Here is a 24,620-nt window from a genome sequence, read left to right on the forward strand (position 1 = left end):
ATATATATACTGTATATCCTTTTAAATGATACTAACTCAATGCATTCAATGTGGATTGCTGAGTAATAGAGTTTCTCAAATCAGTCACGGTAACATCAGTACATTTATTATGGGCGGCTAGATTACTTACAAGTGGAGCGCTAATTTATCACACTGCTGTAAACGATCACATTCGCACCTTTGCGGGCACATGTCAAATAACCAGCCATTACAGAAAATTAACCAGAGAATAGATTTCTGGTTAATTTTCTAAAAGTGCCCCAATTACCCCCCAAATAAAGTATAGTGTAGTTTCTACAAAAAAGTAGCATTTTTTTTTAATAAAAAACAACTGCACTAGGCAGTTTTTTGGGGTTAAAGTTGTCGTGTGTGGGGAGTTAGGAAAAAACATTGCATTGCAGTTTATGGGGAACTGTATTCTTCCTGTAAATATATAAGTATATGAGTATATACATATACAGAGGTGAAACTAGAAACCACAGGGCCCAGGTGCAAGAATCTAAGAAGGGCCCCCCCCACCCCCCAAAAAAGTGAATTTGATACTTTTTTTTAACTTTTTTTTCTTTTCATTTAACACAGAAAAAAAATGTGAATCAGATTACATGTCTACAAAAGGAGGTACCCTGTGCCCACAGTCTGTGAGATGGTCTGACCCCTCATTACTGTATATAGTGACACTGTTTAACCAACCAGTACTGTATATAGTGAGTCAGTGACACAGTCTGTAATCTGTCGGTGAGATGGTTGGCCTAAAAGTCACCACCATAATTAACCATAAAAGCAATCCTGTCTCAGCCCAATTAATTCTAATTGCCAATTCCCAACACCATCTCTACACAATCTTCTGCTCCATTGTACTTTCTGTCTATAACCCCCATACTGTTACATTAGAAAGCTGCCATAGTACTCATCATTTGAGCATCTTGAGTGATTCTGTCTCTATTAATAACAACTTGCATAAAATCTATCTTGTATGGACATTAATACATTCTTTATGGTTACTTACTAGTAGTAAAGTTTATAACTATAATATAACTTGGTTTATTTTATATTTATTTTATATTTTGTTCTGGGTATTACCTGGTCTGAATTGTTCTCTTACTTCTCCTTGATACTCAGATTGGTTAAAGTGTGGTTGGTTGTCATTAATGTCCTCAACAATAATGTTAACAGTATATGGACCTTCTACAGTTGATCCAGAGGAACTGAGAGTCTTCACCTAAAACAGCAAACCCAGATAAATTACATTTTCATTGAATATACAAACATGGCTGGAGAATAGTGTGGCGTTTAACAAATAATGATAATAATAATAATCATATATTAAACACTGAAAAACAAACTGTTTTCAAATGAATTCAAAAGTATTTTACAAATCTTTTGTTTCTGTACATTTGGTTAAAAGGCTTTGCATATAAAAAAAGATTATGTTTGCAGTGATCTAAAAAAGCTAAATTACCGTAGTGCATGGCTACAACATCGTGAAAAAGGGTGTGTGTACAAGCGCTAAGGTAATCCCCAAGCTGTATCCAAACAGAGATCCTAACCAACCTCCAAAAAATATGCACAAGTAGTAAGAAGTGAATACAGCGCCAACAAGAGGCCAAGGGATAAATATACTCACAGAGAGATAAAAGAAGATTTAATGAACCATGTTAAAAAGCATCAGTAATAAAAGACTATATATAAAAAATGTAAAAAGCACATATAAATAAAATTACAAATACAGGAATATCTTACAGAAGCGGCTCAAAGGGCCAAAGCTGATAATTACAATAAAAACAGAGGTAATAACAGGTGATCAGTGTGAGTGGTACACCAGAATAAGAGTGTATACTGATAAAACAGAATTAGCCTAAGTACAACTGTAGCAAGTGCATCAAGCAAAAAACTAATAAACAATAATACAAACAATAGTGTTCAAAATTAGTGTTACAAAAATAGTGTTCCAAAAAATAGAAAAATGCACTGCAGTGCAAAAAAAGGGGGTAGCAAAATAATTGTATAAATACAATCAAATAGTGAGTTAGTGCAAATGGATATAAAAATGCTAGCTACTTAATCCAGTGAGGTTAAGATATAATTAAATAAAATACACAATATGCAATAACATAAAAAATAAAAAATAAAATACACAATATGCAATAACATAAAAAATAAAAAATAATAAAATATAAAATATAATCCAAAAAAGTGTTCAAAAAGTTGATCAACAAATGTTAGTGAAGAACAAAAATAAGTCAATCAAAACTAAAAAATGGAAAAAATGGGTGATGAAAAGCAAGGTGAAAGTGAGGAAATTGATTCCTTCCAATGTTAGTTACTTTGACAGATCCAAATTCCTGAGTGTGGTTGCTGAAGTAGCTGAATGGATCCTAGCACCTGTCAGCTGCTCCTATGGTATCCTAAAAAGTGTCCCTGTAAAAAAAGAAATTCACAACATAGTGTATCCAATATGAGAATGAAGTAAAGATTAAAGTAATGCTTACCAATATGTCAACGCGTTTCTGCCCTCAAAAAAGGGCCTTTCTCAAGACTAGAATATTGGTAATGGCAGCTGGCCTTATATACAATTTAGAAGTAGCCTATATGGTAGTTTAATTGATTAATTGTATTGTTTGGGCGCCAAATCCCTCCACTTCCTGTGTAACATCTAAAAGATTCCCCCATAAAGTGTAGCATAACTTCCTGTGTAACATCTAAAAGATTCCCCTCCACTTCCTGTGTAACATCTAAAAGATTCCCCCATAAAGTGTAGCATCACTTCCTGTGTAACATCTAAAAGATTCCCCTCCACTTCCTGTGTAACATCTAAAAGATTCCCCCATAAAGTGTAGTATCACTTCCTGTGTAACATCTAAAAGATTCCCCTCCACTTCCTGTGTAACATCTAAAAGATTCCCCCATAAAGTGTAGCATCACTTCCTGTGTAACATCTAAAAGATTCCCCCATATGGCAAACCGGAAGTATATAAATTTTCCCGGATTAATTTTATACATATCTAAATATATAGGTAATTCAAAAGGCATGTATATGGCCTTAGATTTATCCAGTTGTTTCTTTCTCAATTGCCGGTATCTTTGTTTTGGCTTACCAGTTTCAAGCCCAATATCGGAGCTACACGGTAGTGACGTAACCGTTGACGTCATTTCCGGTCCGGCGATATTACATAGACAGGCCGCTAGCAACATTAGCATGCTGTACAATGCTAATATATGCGGCTGTCAGTTACGCCTCCCATCTAGTATATTAAATCCTTAGAGAGCCCTGGGGATAAAGATGTCAGAACAATGCCCACCAATGTGTCGCTAAAGGGGATAAGTGTCAAGGCACTATTGGCCCCCAAACGTTATAACGATAGATAAAGGCTATGTAATCACAAACATTGAGATTTACAAAAAACTAACACATATTTTATGTCAGTGGGACAAAGGAAACAATAAAAACAATAACGGCAAGTATTTTTGGAAATTAAATAACGGTTTTGTTATCTATTTCTCTTAAGTCCAAAGGGGTCAGATAATATTTTCTTTCTATAGCCATATTTTATATATCCATCATTATACTAGTAGATGGATTGAATGATCTCAAATATTATAATATGTGTTAACATATTGTCAAAGTGTGTTTAAGATACACTGGTAGTGGATTAAGTGATCTTAAATATTATAATATGTGTTAACATATTGTTAAAATATTTTGAGATATGTTTGACATTTCATAAAGAGAAGAGAAGTTGTATATACTTTTATGGATCCTTCAATGTCATTGAGCCATGCTCAGATGGTAAGATCTCGCATATTTATAAGAAATAAAGTTATTTTAATTTATTTTAAAAAAGATCAGAATCATAGTGAGAGGAGGAAGAAATTAACATGTGATGAATTATTTACAGAGGGCAAACTGCTTAGTTATTAAAAAAGTCCTAGAATGTATCTATATATATATACATACATACACATACATACATACATATACATATACATATATATATATACATATATATATACATACATATACATATATATATACACATATATACATATATATATCTCGTTTGCTCCAAAATTTGAGCATAGAGAATACAAAGTCCCAATAGAAACAATTTGGACTTAGTTGTCCATCTATCTGATATGTAAAATTAGTTATATGTATATAAAGATATAGATAAAACCAGGACATGGTATCTCATATTTAGCGAGAAATAAAAGGGATATGTACCTGATTCTGGTCGCATAAATATATTAGATTACAACGCCATCATAGTAATTGAATAAGGAAACTAGTGATAGCTGGACAAGTCCAGTGTATAAATTTCTATGTCAGAGAAAGAAACATTCAAGTGTATGCTCATGAATGTAATTAAGGGTATATATATAAAAGGGTATATAAATAGGAAACAGTCTACATTTGCTGTTTAATAGTTGAGAACTAGAACAATAGAGGAAAATAGAGGAAAAAGCCTTCTTCTTATGTTAATAGGATAACTGTATAGATGTTCACACTAATTGCTTTGAAGATTGAATCTGCAAAACCTACTTTTAAATCATTCTAACCCACAATTATATAGTATTGTGGAGCTTAGATTTTAATGGTGATCAGAAGATCAAACAGAAGATGGTAAACAAATATGTGGTAGGGTGAAGATTTATTCATCCATTTTTACTCATTAATTGCGTATCATTTTTTGTCTGCTTAAGGTTACCCTTCACCCTACCCTATACAGTTATCCTATTAACATAAGAAGAAGGCTTTTTCCTCTATTTTCCTCTATTGTTCTAGTTCTCAACTATTAAACAGCAAATGTAGACTGTTTCCTATTTATATACCCTTTTATATATATACCCTTAATTACATTCATGAGCATACACTTGAATGTTTCTTTCTCTGACATAGAAATTTATACACTGGACTTGTCCAGCTATCACTAGTTTCCTTATTCAATTACTATGATGGCGTTGTAATCTAATATATTTATGCGACCAGAATCAGGTACATATCCCTTTTATTTCTCGCTAAATATGAGATACCATGTCCTGGTTTTATCTATATCTTTATATACATATAACTAATTTTACATATCAGATAGATGGACAACTAAGTCCAAATTGTTTCTATTGGGACTTTGTATTCTCTATGCTCAAATTTTGGAGCAAACGAGATATATATATGTATATATGTGTATATATATATGTATATGTATGTATATATATATGTATATATATATATGTATATGTATATGTATGTATGTATGTGTATGTATGTATATATATAGATACATTCTAGGACTTTTTTAATAACTAAGCAGTTTGCCCTCTGTAAATAATTCATCACATGTTAATTTCTTCCTCCTCTCACTATGATTCTGATCTTTTTTAAAATAAATTAAAATAACTTTATTTCTTATAAATATGCGAGATCTTACCATCTGAGCATGGCTCAATGACATTGAAGGATCCATAAAAGTATATACAACTTCTCTTCTCTTTATGAAGTGTCAAACATATCTCAAAATATTTTAACAATATGTTAACACATATTATAATATTTAAGATCACTTAATCCACTACCAGTGTATCTTAAACACACTTTGACAATATGTTAACACATATTATAATATTTGAGATCATTCAATCCATCTACTAGTATAATGATGGATATATAAAATATGGCTATAGAAAGAAAATATTATCTGACCCCTTTGGACTTAAGAGAAATAGATAACAAAACCGTTATTTAATTTCCAAAAATACTTGCCGTTATTGTTTTTATTGTTTCCTTTGTCCCACTGACATAAAATATGTGTTAGTTTTTTGTAAATCTCAATGTTTGTGATTACATAGCCTTTATCTATCGTTATAACGTTTGGGGGCCAATAGTGCCTTGACACTTATCCCCTTTAGCGACACATTGGTGGGCATTGTTCTGACATCTTTATCCCCAGGGCTCTCTAAGGATTTAATATACTAGATGGGAGGCGTAACTGACAGCCGCATATATTAGCATTGTACAGCATGCTAATGTTGCTAGCGGCCTGTCTATGTAATATCGCCGGACCGGAAATGACGTCAACGGTTACGTCACTACCGGGTAGCTCCGATATTGGGCTTGAAACTGGTAAGCCAAAACAAAGATACCGGCAATTGAGAAAGAAACAACTGGATAAATCTAAGGCCATATACATGCCTTTTGAATTACCTATATATTTAGATATGTATAAAATTAATCCGGGAAAATTTATATACTTCCGGTTTGCCATATGGGGGAATCTTTTAGATGTTACACAGGAAGTGATGCTACACTTTATGGGGGAATCTTTTAGATGTTACACAGGAAGTGGAGGGGAATCTTTTAGATGTTACACAGGAAGTGATACTACACTTTATGGGGGAATCTTTTAGATGTTACACAGGAAGTGGAGGGGAATCTTTTAGATGTTACACAGGAAGTGATGCTACACTTTATGGGGGAATCTTTTAGATGTTACACAGGAAGTGGAGGGGAATCTTTTAGATGTTACACAGGAAGTGATGCTACACTTTATGGGGGAATCTTTTAGATGTTACACAGGAAGTGGAGGGATTTGGCGCCCAAACAATACAATTAATCAATTAAACTACCATATAGGCTACTTCTAAATTGTATATAAGGCCAGCTGCCATTACCAATATTCTAGTCTTGAGAAAGGCCCTTTTTTGAGGGCAGAAACGCGTTGACATATTGGTAAGCATTACTTTAATCTTTACTTCATTCTCATATTGGATACACTATGTTGTGAATTTCTTTTTTTACAGGGACACTTTTTAGGATACCATAGGAGCAGCTGACAGGTGCTAGGATCCATTCAGCTACTTCAGCAACCACACTCAGGAATTTGGATCTGTCAAAGTAACTAACATTGGAAGGAATCAATTTCCTCACTTTCACCTTGCTTTTCATCACCCATTTTTTCCATTTTTTAGTTTTGATTGACTTATTTTTGTTCTTCACTAACATTTGTTGATCAACTTTTTGAACACTTTTTTGGATTATATTTTATATTTTATTATTTTTTATTTTTTATGTTATTGCATATTGTGTATTTTATTTTTTATTTTTTATGTTATTGCATATTGTGTATTTTATTTAATTATATCTTAACCTCACTGCATTAAGTAGCTAGCATTTTTATATCCATTTGCACTAACTCACTATTTGATTGTATTTATACAATTATTTTGCTACCCCCTTTTTTGCACTGCAGTGCATTTTTCTATTTTTTGGAACACTATTTTTGTAACACTAATTTTGAACACTATTGTTTGTATTATTGTTTATTAGTTTTTTGCTTGATGCACTTGCTACAGTTGTACTTAGGCTAATTCTGTTTTATCAGTATACACTCTTATTCTGGTGTACCACTCACACTGATCACCTGTTATTACCTCTGTTTTTATTGTAATTATCAGCTTTGGCCCTTTGAGCCGCTTCTGTAAGATATTCCTGTATTTGTAATTTTATTTATATGTGCTTTTTACATTTTTTATATATAGTCTTTTATTACTGATGCTTTTTAACATGGTTCATTAAATCTTCTTTTATCTCTCTGTGAGTATATTTATCCCTTGGCCTCTTGTTGGCGCTGTATTCACTTCATGGCTACAACATCAACAATATACACTGAGTTAGGGTACAAGTGGAACACAGTTGATTACAAGTGGCGAGTTAAAGGGAAATTAAATCCAAAAATGTCTCTTTTATGATTCAGCTTACACAATCAAGTCAAAATTAAACTTTATTGGTTCAGATAGAGCATGCAATTTGAAACAAACAACTTTCCCATTTACTTCTATTAATCTATCTTTTTATATTTACACTTTTTGAGTCACCAGCTCCTACTGAGCGCAAGAATTCACAGAATAAATGTATAGGCATTTGTGATTGGCTGATGGCTGTCACATGATACAGGAGGAGTGGAAATAGACATAACTTTGACATTTTTCAGAGTAAAATCTACTACTCATTTGAAGTTCAGACTAAGTTCTATCGCATTGTCTTGTTATCATGAATGTGTTTATAATGCAAATCTACTGTATTTACTGGTCCTTTAAATAACTTCCATTTTCCTTATATTATCAAATTCGCTTAAAGGGCCATAATACCCAAATGTTTAAACACTTGAAAGTGATGCAGCATAGCTGTAAAAAGCTGACTAGAAAATATCTCCTGAACATCTCTATGTAAAAAAGAAAGATATTTTACCTCAAAAGTTCCTCAGTAGCCACCTACCATTGTAAAGGATTTCTAAGCAGCATTTTAGTGTGTCTGTCCCGGGACATCTGAAAGGATGAGCTTCGTGCACTCTCATATTATTTCACCAATCAGGTAAAGGAAGCTTACTATGAAATCTCATGAGAGTTAAGTCAAATCTCATGAGATCACAGTAAGAGTTCATGACCTCAGCACTGCTGATGCTGATTGGCTGCTGTTCATTTCTTCATTTTTTTTGTTTTTTTACCTGCAGCTGGGAGCAGCTGAGTATAACTTTTTACACAGAACTTACTCTGCTGAGCTGAGGAGATTGTGAGGTAAAATATCTTCCTTTTTTACATAGAGATGCTCAGGTGATATTTTCCTGTCAGCTTTTTACAGTTATACTGCATCAGTTTCAAGTGATTTAGCATATGAGTATTATGTCCCTTTAATCTTATTTGAATTATTTTTAAATGAGCAACAATGCAACACTGGGAGCTAGCTAAACACATTGGTTTGGTATATGTGCATCTACCTATCAGCAGATAGCTACAAGTAGGGAATTGCTGCTGCTGAGCCTAACCAGTGTATACTTTTCAACACAGAATACCAAGAGAACAAAGTAAAATAGATAACAGGTGTAAATTGGAAAGTTGTTTAAAATGACTTACTCAATCTGAATCATGAAATAAATATTTTGGGTTAGATTAGAAGTGGCCAGCTATTTAGTGCTTTTGCTTGAGTGTAATTGCTAAACACGACTTATTGATGTGGCTTGTGTTGTTTCCAGCAACATTTCTTGAAAATTGTGTTAGCTGTATATTAAATAAATATACATATATAAATGTCTGTCTTCCCCACTAATAGTGCTCAATATAGGTTTAATGAATCAGACCATAATTGACATATATATATGTATATAAACACAGAGAGAGAAGCGCACTCTGTATGTGCGTGTGCGTGTGAGGCGTATCACAAGAGACTGCTATCTTCAAATCATGCATCAATAGGCTGACAAGACAGACACAAAGGAGCTTTGATTTGGAATATATTGAAGCAGGATACAGCAGTGAGACGAATTGAAAGATGGCCCATAGGGCTTGAAACAGCCTCCACGCCAGTACCTTACCTCATACAGATTGAGGTCCAAACAAGTGAGTGTGTATTTGGCATGATTGATGTTTTTGATATTGTGACATACTACACCCAGATCTGGTTTCTCTGTGCGCCCTTCCCCTCTTCTGTTCACTATATATATATATATATATATATATATATATATATATATATATATATATATATATATATATATATATATATATATATATATTATATATAATTGTGTCTGCGGCATTTCAGAATGTATTGCACATTAGCAATATAATAGAATTAATCCAAATCATCTTGTAATACACAAAAATATAAAAAAGGCAATTTTTACAGTTTATTAAAACCCTGTATGTGTTGAATTTGATGTGTCCATTTTGTTGCTGAAATAAAGTACAAAACGCGTGGTCGGCAGGATTGTATTTGCCAAAGCAATTGCTGTCAGTGTATTGAATGTGCAATTTTCATTCTACCTGTTCAAATCTAATCTGAACTTTTCCCATTATGGAAATGGTGTTATCACTTGGATCGTGATCACTCACAAATTGAAAAACTGATCAGGAGTTGAAAAACCACAAATGAATGAAATTGGAAGGATTGGAATCTACCCCATATTATTTTTTCAAGTGATTTGTTTTTTTCTGAACCCTAATATATTGGTATTGTGGTATATATATTAAAGGGACATGAAACCCAAAAATGTTTCTTTATGATTCAGATAGAGAATACAATTTTAAACAACCTTCCAGTGTAATTCTATTATCTATTTTGCTTAGTTCTCTTGATAGCCTTTGTTGAAATGAATACCTAGGTAGGCTTAGGGTCTGGGAGCAAGCTGCTGATTGGTGGCTGTACAGAAATGCTTCTCATTATTGGCTTATTGAAATGATCAACTAGCTCCTTCAACACAAGATACTAAGAGAATGAAACAAAATTGATAATAGAAGTAAATTGGAAAGTTGTTTAAAAATCTATGTTCTATCTGATTCATGAAAGAAAATGTTGGGGTTTCATGTCAAGTATAAGAGAACAAGTGTAAATGATATCATGCTTTTTGTTCACATCACTTACCTGTAATCTGTAAACTGTTTTCCTTTCTCTATCAAGACTTTGAATTGTCCTCAGTATTCCATTGGTGGGTGAAATTTCTATAACATTATCTGTTTCACCTTCAACAACAAATGTCTCAGAATTTGGGTTGCTTTTTATAAACTGTTAAGAAAAAAACACAATAAAGATGTTCCAGTCATTTACATAAACGGTGTTAATATGACCTCCCATTAACCTTAACTCCAACCCCAAGGAGCCTCATACACAAGCAGCAGATTTCACAGTGCCTTGGCAGCACAAAAACTATTTTCCCCTAGTTCTCAAGTCCTTGATAAGTAAAAATTGCAGTAGACAAGTACCAAATTTGACTTTTTCTAATATTTAACAGTGGACTAGTAACCTTTTCCCTCTGGGCTAGTAACTTTTAACTCCTGACTAGTTGATGAGTTAAAGGGGCCGATTTATCATATCTGCCCGACATCAATAAATGCCGACAGTACGTTGTCTGCATTTATCATTGCACAAGCATTCCTTGTGAAATGTTTGTGCAATGCTGCCCCCTGCACATTCATGGCCAATTGGCCGCTAGCAGGGGTGTCAATCATCCCGATCGTATCTGATCAGGATGATTGCTATCCACCACGTCAGCGGTGGCGGATGAGTGAGCAGCAGTTTTAAGACCGCTGCTTCTTAACTTAAGTTTCCGGCGAGTCTGAAGGCTTGCACAGAAACAGCTGCATTCGCAGCTTAGTAATTCGGCCCCCATGCCTCGGCAGTTCCTAGTGAGGTTACTGGGAGATGCAGAAGACTTTAAATACGTAAGCTGCTTGCCTGCTTCCTTTGAAATAAAAAAAAATAATAAAAAATACCAAAAAACAAGTTACAGATTTTCTGACTGGTTCGGGGAGTCTGTGAGAATGGCATACAAGGTCAGGAGCCAATTGGATCCCTGCAAATTCACTATAATCAAGAGTTTTAAAAAAAAGTTTTGATCCAGCGCTACGGAATTTGGTGGCGCTATACAAATAAATGATGATAATAATAATCTCATGAAGATTTGAGTGTGCACCTCATATCAACAGACCCTTTAAAGACCTTCTGTGTATGACATGTATATATTTCCAGATGGCCTTTAAAGGGACAGTATACTACAATTATTTTATTGTTTAAAAAGATAGCTAACTCCTTTATTACCCATTTTCCAGTTTTGCATAACCAACACTTTTATCTGCTATCTGAATCATGAAAGTTTCATTTTGGCTTTACAATCCCTTTCTTATAGTTTGCTCATTTTACTAGCAACCGATATATTTGTAATGTCTACATTTTCTGTTTCTTTAAATAAAATGTATAGTTTATAGAAATTCCTTTATGTGAGTCTTGGAATTGGGAACTATAACTCCAGCATGGCATAACAACTCAAAATATAACATTAACCCTTTGAGTGCTAAGCACTTTCCCACCTGGGTACTAAGCTGATTTGAGGGGTTTTACATTTTTAATTTTTTTTTAAGTTTTTTTAACTTTTCTTTTCAGATCCCCAAGACTTATACCATTGAAAAGGTTAGGCGATTACCTTTTTAACGGTAGCTCTTGGGGGTCTGTAGCTGCTTAGATGCCTGAGATACAGGCTTCTAAGCAGCATGCCCCCTTTCCCTATACTTATTGTATTTTTTTAATAAAGTTGCGCGGTGATGTCATCACGTCATTGCATGTGACGTCACCACACAAAATGTGAAGCCCCAATGATGCCTGTCACTATACAGGCCCAATCGACGAGGTAGGGGAGGGTGGGAGCCCCCAGGTCTCCCTCAAGGTGGGAGAGTGCTAGCGACGGCTCTGAGCCATTGTTAGTACCTGAGTGGAAAACTCTGCGATGGCTCAGAGCTGTCGTTAGCACTGAAGGGGTTAAATTATTCTTCTATTAAATTAAAAATTTGGTACAGTAAATGCCCCAATATACATAGTCACACACTTTGTCCTGTATGCAAACCCCCTCTTCACTAGATAACTCCACAGAGAAATGGTCACACACTCAGATTTAAAGAAAATAGTTGTGCATTGAAATTCATCCATAAGAGTGCTCTAGTTAGTTTTTACAGCATTCAAGGTTAAGGAGAGCTCTGTGGAGTGAAATATTACTGTGTTTATCAGTCAGTCCATGCACTAGTAAATCATCTACAATGCATAGTGACTGTATAAATAATGTAGACACTGACACTACTATAAAAAGCATTTGTAATATATATATAATGTACATATTGACACTTGAAAGGAAGTGTATATATGTGTCAGTTTGTACATGATTTTTATTAATGCTTATTTTTTCAGTGTCTACATTATTGATACAGTAATTATGCATTGTTACAGTATAAATTATGTGTGGGCGGAGTTACGGAAATTACCGATCGCAACTTCCGAAAATATATTACGGGCATAGGAATTAACATATACGTCAGTGTCAATCAAACACTGCACGTTTGTGGAAAGCAAGCCTCTCACTCGCGGCAAATCGCGCGTGTTGCTTGCGACTGACCACGCCCTTTCCTCGCGCCGGTTAGTCAATTTAAATAATAAGTTAAAACATTATCTGACGCAGTTAGGAAAAAGCAATCTTTGAGGAGAGTTGTTGTAGAGAGAGATCAGTTAGATTAATAGGGTAACATCAAATTTAGTTTAGTTTTTTTAGCATTATTAGCTATTCTATCCAAAAGCTTTTTTAAAAGCTAAAGATAAGCCTGTTGTTTTTTATTTTTAACAGCTTTTTTCAAAGCTTAAGTTGTTCAAAAAAAACAAAAAACATTGGACATATTTTACCTCATAAGCTTTATAGAAAGCTAAATAACAGAACATAAATATACTTATAAAGCTTTTTTAAAAGCTAAAGTAGTTTTTTTTTTTTTTTTTTAAGTCTGTTGCTACATAAGTAGCTAAGTAGGGTATAAAATTGAATAATAATTTATATAAATATATTATTATAAAGTATACTCTTTATTTAAAAGGTATACTATTTTTTTATAAAAAATAAAATGAAAAAAATTGGGTTTTATTATTTAAAGTTAAAAAAAAAGTTGTACATTTAACTATAGATTAGAATAATATAAGAAAGATATTGCAAATAGGGTTTTGCAACAGAAGTAGATTACTTGATAGATAGATAGATAGATAGATAGATAGATAGATAGATAAAAGCAGCATTGATAAATAAAGTGTTGCAATATCTGTAAAATTATAAATTAATTTTGCTGCTACATCTGTAGCCTTATTATATTTAATATATTTTGCATATATTTAGGACAAAAGTCCATTCCCATAAGGCTGTCACTATACCTGTTGGTTATATATATATACATTTTCTATCAGTTTGGCAAATAGGGTTTGGCTAAACTGGTATATTTATTATATATATATAGGACAGTTGAACATAAAAAAGGCTGTCACTACACCTGTAGAAATATTTATATATAGATTAAAGCAGTTTTCACAATTAATATTTGCTACTTTGGTAGCTTTATTATATATTCTGTTGTTTTATTAGAAATTTCATATTTTTAGTCTAAGACAGCAGTCCATTCAAATAAGGGTGTCGTTACACCTGTAGGTTATATATATATATATATATATATATATATATATATATATATATATATATATATATATATATATATATATATATATATATATATATATAAATATTTAAATCACCTGTAGATGAATTTTATATATATATATATATATATATATAAAAAGTAGCATAGCTAATAAAAGTGTTGCTATAACAATATCATTATAACAAAAATAAATATTATTGCTTCATCAGTAACCTTACTATCTATACTATATTTGGAATATATTTAGGACAACAGTCCATCCAGATAAGTTTGTCACTATATCTGTTGGTTATATATATATATACATTTTCAATAAGTATATTGGTATATTTATTATATATAGGACAATTGAATATAAAAAAAGGCTGTCACTACATCTGTAGAAATATTTATATATATATATATATATATATATATATATATATATATATATATATATATATATATATATATATATATATATATATATATATATATATAGAGAGAGAGAGATTAAAGCAGTTTTCACTATAAATGTTTGCTACTTTGTTAGCTTAAAGGGACACTAAACCCAATTTTTTTTCTTTTGTGATTCAGATAGAGCATGCAATTTAAGGCAACTTTCTAATTTACTCCTATTATCAAATTTTCTTCATTCTCTTGGTATCTTTATTTGAAATGCAAGAATGTAAGTTTAGAAGCCGGTCCATTTTTGGTGAATAACCTGGGTTATTCTTGCGGATTGGTGGATAAATTAATTTACCAATAAAAAAAGTGCTGCCCAGAGTTCTAAACCAAAAGAGAAGATTTGATGCCTTCTTTTTCAAATAAAGATAGCAAGTGAATGAAGAAAAATTGATAATAGAAAGTTAGTTAAATTGATAATTAGAAAGTTGCTTAAAATTGCATGCTCTATCTGAATCACAAAAGAAAAAAATTGGGTTCAGTGTCCCTTTAATTATATATCCTGTAGCTTTATTTCAAATTACATATTTTCAATATATTTAGGACAGCAGTCCATTCAAATAAGGGTGTCGTTATACTTGTAGGTTATATACATATAAATATATATATAAAACACCTGTAGATTAATTTATATATATATATAGATAAAAGCAGCATTGGTAAATAAAGTGTTGCTATATCTGTAACATTATAACAGAAATAAATATTGTTGCTACATCTGTAGCCTTATTAACTATAATATATTTGGCATATATTTAGGACAAAAGTCCATCCAGATCAGGTTGTCAGTATATATATATATATATATATATACATATATATATATATATATATATATATATATATATATATATATATTAAATAAGTCTGGGTTTTGCTACTGCCGTAGCTTCAATATAAATATTTAAAAAATTTAAATAATTTTAAAAAACATGTCCCATAAAAGAAAGTTTAAAAATAAAACCCAATTTTTTTCATTTAAAAGAACGAAATGAGAGAGAATAAATAAAAATAAAAAACAGATGAAGAAAGGGCCCATTTAAGGGAATCAAAAACAGTTCAGAAAAGAAAAGAGATAGCAAATATGATAGAAAATCAGAGACATAAAGAACAACAAAAAAACTCTTATGCTCATAGAAAAGCACGTTCAGAAAATGAACAATCAGAAACACAAAAACAGCTTAGCATAAACAATACAGAAAGGGAACATAAAAGGAAACAGTGCAAGTTATGTAAAAAGTCATCGTACAAATTTGGCAAAACATACTCAACACATTGCAGCACTTGCGAGATATGATGATTCATTTGATCATCATAACTAAATGTTATGAGCTAAATGTTGAGAGAGAATTCCCTAAAGCCCCTAGGGAATGGGGGGGGGGGGTTAGACTGTCTCCACAATCCCTCCTTGTGCAAACCTGAGTGATCAAGGTGGGCAGTGCCTTATGCTCATATGTGTTAAACATTTTTTAAAAGGAGAGAAAAAAGAGAGACATAATATGGCACACTTGTAGGGAGAGTCTGCACAATAAGCTAGATGTGTGGTATGTAGTGATTAAAACATAACTTTTCATTTGTGTTTCAAATTAAAAGTTTGAAATTAATTTTAGTGGTGGTTAAATCCATCTTTCTTTTATGTGAAACACAAATTAAAAGTTATGTTTTAATCACTACATACTACACATCTAGCTTATCGTCCAGACTCTCCCTACAAGTGTGCCATATTATGTCTCTCTTTTTCTCTCCTTCTTTTAAAGAGAGCTAAATGTTGTATGCACCAACTGTGATGTAGTACATTTTTCAAAAGAGCAGCCATTAGACTAATTATTTAGTCAATGCTGCAGCAAAGGAAAAGTAAATATTGAAGCTATGAAAGTTGCTCCTTTAATAGAAAGCTTAATGACAGGAAGTCATAAACATTCAAAAATGTTTACAAAAATATTAGATCTTTTAATAATTCATTAGCATTTGCTTTAATGAGGGCAAATATTGCTCCTCCTCCCGGTTATGGCCCTTACTGTTTTAGAATTAATGGACAAATATATCACAGAACTGGATCACTTCATCCTTCTAATGAGGATAATAGAAAGCTTGCACAACTATATATTCTTAATCCAGATGAGGCTGCACAACAGCGCCTTAAGATTGATGAAAATATGAATTGCAACCCTGAATTAATGACTGAGTTGAGTTCTTTTATGGCTTTAAACAATCCTTTTGCTGAAGCATGTAAAATAATATATGAAGTAGAACAAGAATGTTTAGAAGATGCATCTCGAAATGGTGTTACACCTGCAACTGTGACCATCGCAGTAGTACAAGATCACAAAAAGGATTAATGTAGATATAATGCTCCTCGGTGTAATGAGGTAGCTATTATTTTTGAAAATGCAGATGGTGAACCTCCTCTTAAGCAAGATTTTATTATTCATTGTCGAAGTACAAACAATGAAAAAAAAACAGAAACGATAAGTATTTTAGATCCAAATTTGGAACCAATGTTGTATCCACTTCTTTTCCATTTTGGGCATCAAAGTAGGTGACATAAAATGAAACTTAATTATAACCCTACCACTGTTAGAAATATAAGAACTCAAGCCTTAGCAAAGCCAAGAGAAAGGGTCAAACAAATGCAATTTTATGGATATATACTTTCCATCCGTCACAAGTTAAACCCATTTCTGAGTGCTGGGAAATTGACTCAGCAGTACTTTGTAGATGCATACGTTAAAACAGAAGGTAATTGTTTAAACTATGTAAGACAAAATCAGTCAAAATTAAGGGTTGAAAAGTATACAGGTCTCATGGACCATCTTCAAAATGTAGCTGCAGAGCAGGGCTTACTTGCAGGCAAAGCAGTTATACTTCCATCAACATTCCAAGGTAGTCCCAGAAACATGGTACAGAATTACCAAGATGCCATGGCTATTGTAAGAAAGTATGGGAAGCCTGATTTTTTAATAACTATGACATGTAATCCAAAATGGTCAATAATTGTTTTAAATCTGAAAGAAGGTCAAGCAGTTGAATTTCAACCTGATTTAGTGGCAAGAGTTTTTCATTTAAAACTTCAAGAACTTCTTTATGATATCACAAAGAAACATGTTTTGGGTAATCCAGCTGCCAAAGTTCATGTAATTGAATTTCAAAAACGTGGGTTACCTCATGCACATATTTTGTTTATATTATGTGCACAAGATAAGCCTAAAAATGCACAAGTTATTGATAGCTTTATTTGTGCTGAAATACCTGACCTTGAAGTCAATCTACGGTTACATGTAATTGTTACCAAACACATGATCCATGGGCCCTGTGGGGAGCATAATCTAAGATCTCCATGTATGGTTGATGGGGTTTGCTCTAAGCAATTTCCAAAATCTTTCCAAGAAGAAACTTTAATCAATGTAGATGGCTATCCACATTACAAGAGAAGCAAAAAAAGTCTATCAATAGAAATGGTAAAAAAATAGATAACTCTTGGGTTGTACCGTACAACCCATACTTGACATTAAAATACAACTGCCATATTAATATTGAAAGTTGTGCTTCTATAAAAAGTGTAAAGTAAATATTTAAATATATTTATAAAGGGCATGACGGTGCAAATATTGCAATTAAAGAACATGAAACACTTCTTCATGATGAGATAAGTTCATTTATGGATTCTAGATATGTTAGTGCTCCAGAAGCAGCATGGCGGCTTTCATATGCACCATCAATTGCATACGATTGTGCGATTACAAGTTCACCTTCCTGGAGAACAGTCAGTATATTTTACTGAAGACAATAATTGAAACTGCAGTAGAAAGAACACATTATAGAGACACAACTTTGACTGCTTGGTTTAAATTAAACCAATAAGATTTGTCAGCTCATGCATATCTTTACACTGATATTCCTCAGCATTTTGTTTTCCATCAAAAGACAACAACATGGAAAAAAAGAGTACAAGAGCGAGCAAATAACACTATTGGTCATATGTACTCTGTAAGTTTAATTTCAGATGTTGAGAGATTTTTTTGTTTATTCTTGCTTTTACTTCATGTTAAAGGAGCAACTTCTTTTGAAGATATTCATACAGTTGAAGGTGTTCAGTTTCACACATTTAAAGAAGCAGCTCAAAAACGTTGTCTTTTTGAAGATGATCAATCTTGGGATTTAACTCTTCATGAAGCTGCAAGTGAAATGATGCCTCAACTGCTTAAAGAGCTTTTTACTCATACTTGTGCTTTAGCATCTCCACCAAATGCTAAAGAGCTTTTTGAAAAGTACAAAGAAATTTTTTTTGAAGACTTTTCAAGACATCCAGGTCACACATCAGAGTGTCAAAACTGTTTAAATTATGCTCTTAGGGATATTCAGGATATATTAATTGTTCATGGAAGAAATTGTCAAGATTTTGGTTTACCAAATCCTCCAAACAATTTACCTTAAAATCCAAGAGATCTGTATGATGCTTCTTTTGAAAGTTATACTTTCAAATGAAGGCATCTTTTAATGATCTTCAAAGAGAAAGTTTTGAAGAAATAATTGCTGCATCGGAAAATGACAGTTTACCACAAAGGTGTTATTTCCTTAATGGTCCAGGTGATAGTGGAAAAACGTACCTGTACAAGACTCTGTTGAGGACAATTAGAGGGAATAGTGAGGTAGCATTACCAGTTGCTTCTACAGGTATTGCGGCAAATTTGCTGGAAGGTGGACGAACATACCACTCACAGTTTAAGTTGCCAGTTCCTCTGGTGGATACTTCAAGATCTTCCATGAGGCAAACCTCTAATGATGTGCAATTGATCCATAGTGCAAAAGATAATTATTTGGGATGAATCAACCATGTCTTCCAGTGATGCACGTAGATGTGTCGACAAACTCCTTCAAGAGTTGTTGAACAACAACAAACCTTTTGGAGGCAAAACTATTCTGCTCTGAGGTGATTTTAGACAAACTCTTCCTGTTGTTGCACACGGAAGTAGAGCAGCTATAGTTGAAGCCAGTATAAAATTTAATCCACTCTGGCATAAGTTCAAACATTTGAAGCTGACTAATAATGTCAGATCTGTTGATCCAGAGTTTAGCTCTTGGCTTTTAAAGCTTGGAGATGGACTACTGACAAATGAGCATGGTTTGCATGAAGATATCTTTGAAATTCCATCCCAAATGATATGCAAAGACTCCATTGTAAAGGAGATTTTTGGTGAAGAGTTAAAAGATTCTGATGCTTTTAAGTTTTCAAAAATGGCCATTTTATGTCCCAAAAATAGTGAAATTGATAAAATCAATGAGTTTGTTAGAAGGTGAAACCTCTACTTACTTAAGTACAGATTCCATTGATGATGAATCACAGGAAGATAGCGATAATTACCCAGTTGAGTTTTTAAATGAATTGGCACCTTCTGGAATGCCAGTTCATAAACTCAATCTTAAAATGGTAGTATTATTATGCTTTTGCGTAATCTTAACACCAAAAGAGGTCTTTGCAATGGCACCAGATTAGTTGTGAAAGAATTACGTGAAAATTTAATTATTGCACAAGTATTAACAGGTACAGCTGAAGGGCAAAATATTTTCATTCCCCCGAATAGATTTAGCCCCAAGGAATACTGAACTTCCTTTTGTATTAAGAAGACAATTCCCAGTTAAATTAGCATTCGCTATGACCATTAAAAAAGCTAAGGGACAAACTTTAGAAAGAGTTGGCATCTATTTGCCAGAGACAGTTTTTAGCCATGGACAATTATATGTAGCTTTTTCAAGGGTAAAAAGCTCTGCAGATGTAAAAGTTAAGGTCATAGACGGACAAAAACAAGGGAAATGAATAACTGGAAGTGATGCCTGTTTTACTAAAAATGTTGTATATAAAGAAATATACTTAAAGGGAGAGTCAAGTCCCAAAAAAAACTTTCATGTTTCAAATAGGGCATGTAATTTTAAAAAACTTTCCAATTTACTTTTATCACCAATTTTGCTTTGTTCTCTTGGTATTCTTAGTTGAAAGCTAAACCTAGGAGGTTCATATGCTAATTTCTTAGACCTTGAAGACCGCCTCTAATCTATATGTATTTTGATAGTTTTTCACCACTAGAGAGCATTAGTTCATGTGTCTCATATAGATAACATTGAGCTCATGCACGTGAATTTACCATGGAGACAGTTCTGATTGGCTAAAATGCAAGTTTGTCAAAAGAACTGAAATAAGGGGGCAGTCTGCTGAGTCTTAGATACAAGGTAATTACACAGGTAAAATGTGTATAATTATAACTGTGTTGGTTATGCAAAACTGGGGAATTGGTAATTAAGGGATTATCTATCTTTTAAAACAACAAATATTCTGGTGTTGACTGTCCCTTTAAAGTAGATATAATTTAAAGAGAATAAATTTTGTATTTATTTAGGACAGTAGTTTGTCCAAATAGAGTGTGGCTATATCTGTAGTTTATTATATAGAAAATATTTTTGATATATTTAAGACAGTAGTCCATTAAAATTATAGTATTGCTACACCTGTAGCTTAAATATCTATATAAAAGAAGAGTTACAAAATAGGTTGTTTCTACATCTGTAGCTTAAAAAATAATTAGACTGCCCTCTGGGCAGGCTTATTGACTAGTTTTGTTATAACTGAATTACTGACATTTGCAAACATTCAGCCAGATTACGAGTTTTGCGTTATGGCTGGCTCGCTAATAACTTATACGTTATTTTCAACGCTGCTATTACAGGTTTGCAAAAAAACTGCTTGTGCAGGCGATATGGTTGCGTTGAGCTCCATATCTCACCCAAATACATTTGGGGGGTTGGTTGGGTGGTGGGTGGGTTTTACTGTTGGGGGGTGTTTGTATTTTTTTTTTTTTACAAGTAAAAGAGCTGATTTCTTTCCCTTTTAAGGGCCATTGGAAGTTTAATGTAGGCTAGGGTTTTTTTTATTTGGGGGGGCTTTTTTATTTTGATAGGGCTATTAGATTAGGAGTAATTTGTTTTTATTTTTGATAATTTCTTTTTTATTTTGTGTAATTTAGTGTTTATTTTTTTTTGTAATTTAGATAAATGTATTTTGTTAATTTAATTTATTTAATTTTATTGTAATGTTAGGTTTTAGTGTAAGGCAGGTTAGGTTTTATTTTACCGGTAAATTTGTATTTATTTTAACTAGGTAGCTACTAAATAGTTAATAACTATTTATTAACTAGTCTACCTAGTTAAAATAAATACAAACTTACCTGTGAATTAAAAATAAAACCTAAGCTAGCTACAATGTAACTATTAGTTATATTGTAGCTAGCTTAGGGTTTATTTTACAGGTAAGTATTTAGTTTTAAATAGGAATTATTTAGTTATTAATAGTAAGTAGTTATTAATAGTAAGTTTTATTTAGAATTATTTTAATTATAATAAAGTTAGGGGGTGTGAGGGTTAGGGCTAGGTTTAGGGGTTAATAGGTTTATTATAGCGGCGGAGTGGGCGGACAGCAGATTAGGGGTTAATTATATTTAAATAGTGTTTTTTATGCAGGAGGGTGGCGGTTTAGGGGTTAATAATTTTATTATAGTGGCAACGATGTCGGGGAGCAGCGAAATAGGGGTTAATACATTTTTTAAGTGGCGGAGATGTCCGGAGCGGCAGATTAGGGGTTAATAATTTTATTTTAGTGTTTGCGATGCGGGAGGGCCTCGGTTAAGGGTTTAATAGGTAGTTTATGGGTGTTAGTGTACTTTTTAACAGTTTAGTTATGAGTTTTATGTTACAGATTTGTAACGTAAAACCCATAACTACTGACTTTAGATGGCGATATGGATCTTGTCGGTATAGGCTGTACAGCTCACTTTTTGGCCTCCCCGCAAAACTCATAATACCGGCGCTATGGAAGTCCCTTTGAAAAAGGACTTTTTTTAAAGTGCGGTACTGACGTTGCGTGATGGCCAAAAAAGTGTGCGGTACAGCTATTCTGACAAGACTTGTAATAGCAGGGGTAGTGAAAAAGCATCGTTATGGGCCATAACGATGCTTTTTCACTCATAACGCAAAACTTGTAATCTGGCTGACTGTGTTGTGTATATGTAATATGTACAAAGGTGCGTGATAGCATATACAGACACACACAGCATGGGGGTAACAGAGAGAATGTTCTAACTTTAATAATAAGTTGTATGGATACTAAACTAAAAATGTATAATGGTTATTTATACATTGTGAAAAAACATGTGTATTATTTATTTTGCCTGCTTCTACTGTAATATAACTGAAAGTTGGTCCTTTTCCACAGCTCCTAGAGAGAGTAGGCTGTTACAGATTATACATTAAAGACCCTGGTCCCTGCTCCATGTCTCTGGACTGCAAAACTATGCATTATACTAAATTGTATATGTAAGCATCTCAAGGCTTTCATTAACATCATTTTACTAAACTATTATTTACATGGTATCTCACTGTGTCAACTTTATTAATGTTTTCATTTGCACATACTATACATTTATTAAAATGAAAAAATCGCACACTACAGTTTGTGAAAGACGTAAGCTACTGTTTAAGAAAGGCATTTGAACTTTGTTAAATATTAATTGACTTCCCTGATTTATGGTTTGTAACCAAACATTGTAAAGAAGGAGACCTTGAAGTGAATAGATTCTTCAAAATAGTTGACTGCAATTTTGCTATAACTTTACTGAGGGCTCGATTTATCAAGCCCTTCTCCACCCTTCAATTGCAGGTTCTCACAAGATAAACTGTTGTCAGTATTTATCAAGAAGCTGCCATCAGGTAAAGAATTTCAATCTCCCCAGTCTCGTCTGACTGGGGAGATTGACAGCTCCTGCCCGTGCGTGATTGACTGTGGGTGGGCAGGCAGCAGGGTTGTACGCAAGCCCAAATAGCACTTGTGTGCAATGTTACTGCCTGCCAAAAAAGAGCTTGGACAGACAGGGGTGAATATGTCCACCCTTGATTGATAAATCAAGCCGTGAGTTTCTCCACAAAGAGATTGAACACATAGTTAAAATGTGTTCTGGAGCAGCAATACACTTCTGCTACTGAGCTGCTCTTGGAATGGTGATACTTTCCTATGCCAATTCTTAAGAGGACTTTACCTATGTGTTTATCTGTAACGCTCACGGATAGTCCCTTGGGTTTTTCCTATATAATGCATTTAACATGGGCAAATCAACATGTAAACTAAATGTGTGGTGGTGCATGTGATGTAATGATTGATGGTAAAAAAAAATTCTATTGTGAGGATGGTTACATTTCTTAGTGGTCATCCTCTCAATAGCAAAAATAATCTGATATAATGTTCCAGTGGTATTGGGAATATAGTAGATCTATTCATAATGTAGCATGATGCCCATGTTTAACTACATTCTTGATTCTAGTTACTAGTGAATCCATACTCTGAATTGATCTGTTATTTGTATATAGTATTGTAAATTTCATAGGAGCGGTTAGCTTGTAATATGTGTTGAATTTTCTATATGTCACTATACTACACGTGTTTTATATTTGCCAGATCATTTCGGTAGTTCTAATTGTGTTTATATGTGGGCACTTGATATTCACTTACCTAGACCGTGGGTTTAATTTTGGTACACTGCATTCGTTACTAGAATGAATAATATTTTCGTTATTTACCGGACAGTACGTTTGATAACTTGTTCCGGTAGTGACAAAACCGGAAGTGACACAATATCCGGTATGGAGTAAGCCGGATGTGAGGAAACTTTCTGGTCACTAGTTTTAGCTACAAATAACTGCGGTAGATGTGTTGCAATTTATTTTATGCACATTAGGAACATGTTATGTATATATTATACTTTGATTGTGATTAAGTTACACTCTGTGTGGGCAATTATGCCAGGAAACTAGCCTATATAAACCCGGAAGTAAATGACAAGTACTTCCGGTTTATCTGGGTGTATACACTAATGACCACCGGATATGATGAAAATTTGTTGCTTTTCTCCACAGGAAGTGGGTGGTATTGTTGTATTTCTGTACACTATCGCCTAGATTTAGAGTTTGGCGGTAGCCATCAAAACCAGCGTTAGAGGCTCCTAACGCTGGTTTTTACCGCCCGCTGGTATTTAGAGTCAGTCAGGAAAGGGTCTAATGCTCACTTTCCAGCCGTGACTTTTCCATACCGCAGATCCCCTTACGTCAATTGCGTATCCTATCTTTTCAATTGGATC

At 33.3% G+C, this 24,620-nt stretch overlaps 1 protein-coding gene across 1 annotated transcript in view; it reads right to left on the bottom strand.

Annotated features, from left to right (window-relative positions):
* The window catches only part of CDH17 (cadherin 17), a 182,832-nt gene that overhangs the window by 117,312 nt on the left and 40,900 nt on the right, over positions 1-24,620 (bottom strand). Inside the window, exons 4-5 of the mRNA XM_053715204.1 lie at positions 10,412-10,552; positions 1,081-1,219 (exon numbers count right to left, since the gene is read on the bottom strand). Of these exons, the coding sequence (XP_053571179.1) occupies positions 1,081-1,219; positions 10,412-10,552 (280 nt within the window). The remainder of the gene's footprint in view (positions 1-1,080; positions 1,220-10,411; positions 10,553-24,620) is intronic.

Source organism: Bombina bombina, chromosome 5 (assembly GCF_027579735.1).
Source record: "Bombina bombina isolate aBomBom1 chromosome 5, aBomBom1.pri, whole genome shotgun sequence".
Taxonomy (NCBI): Eukaryota; Metazoa; Chordata; class Amphibia; order Anura; family Bombinatoridae; genus Bombina; species Bombina bombina.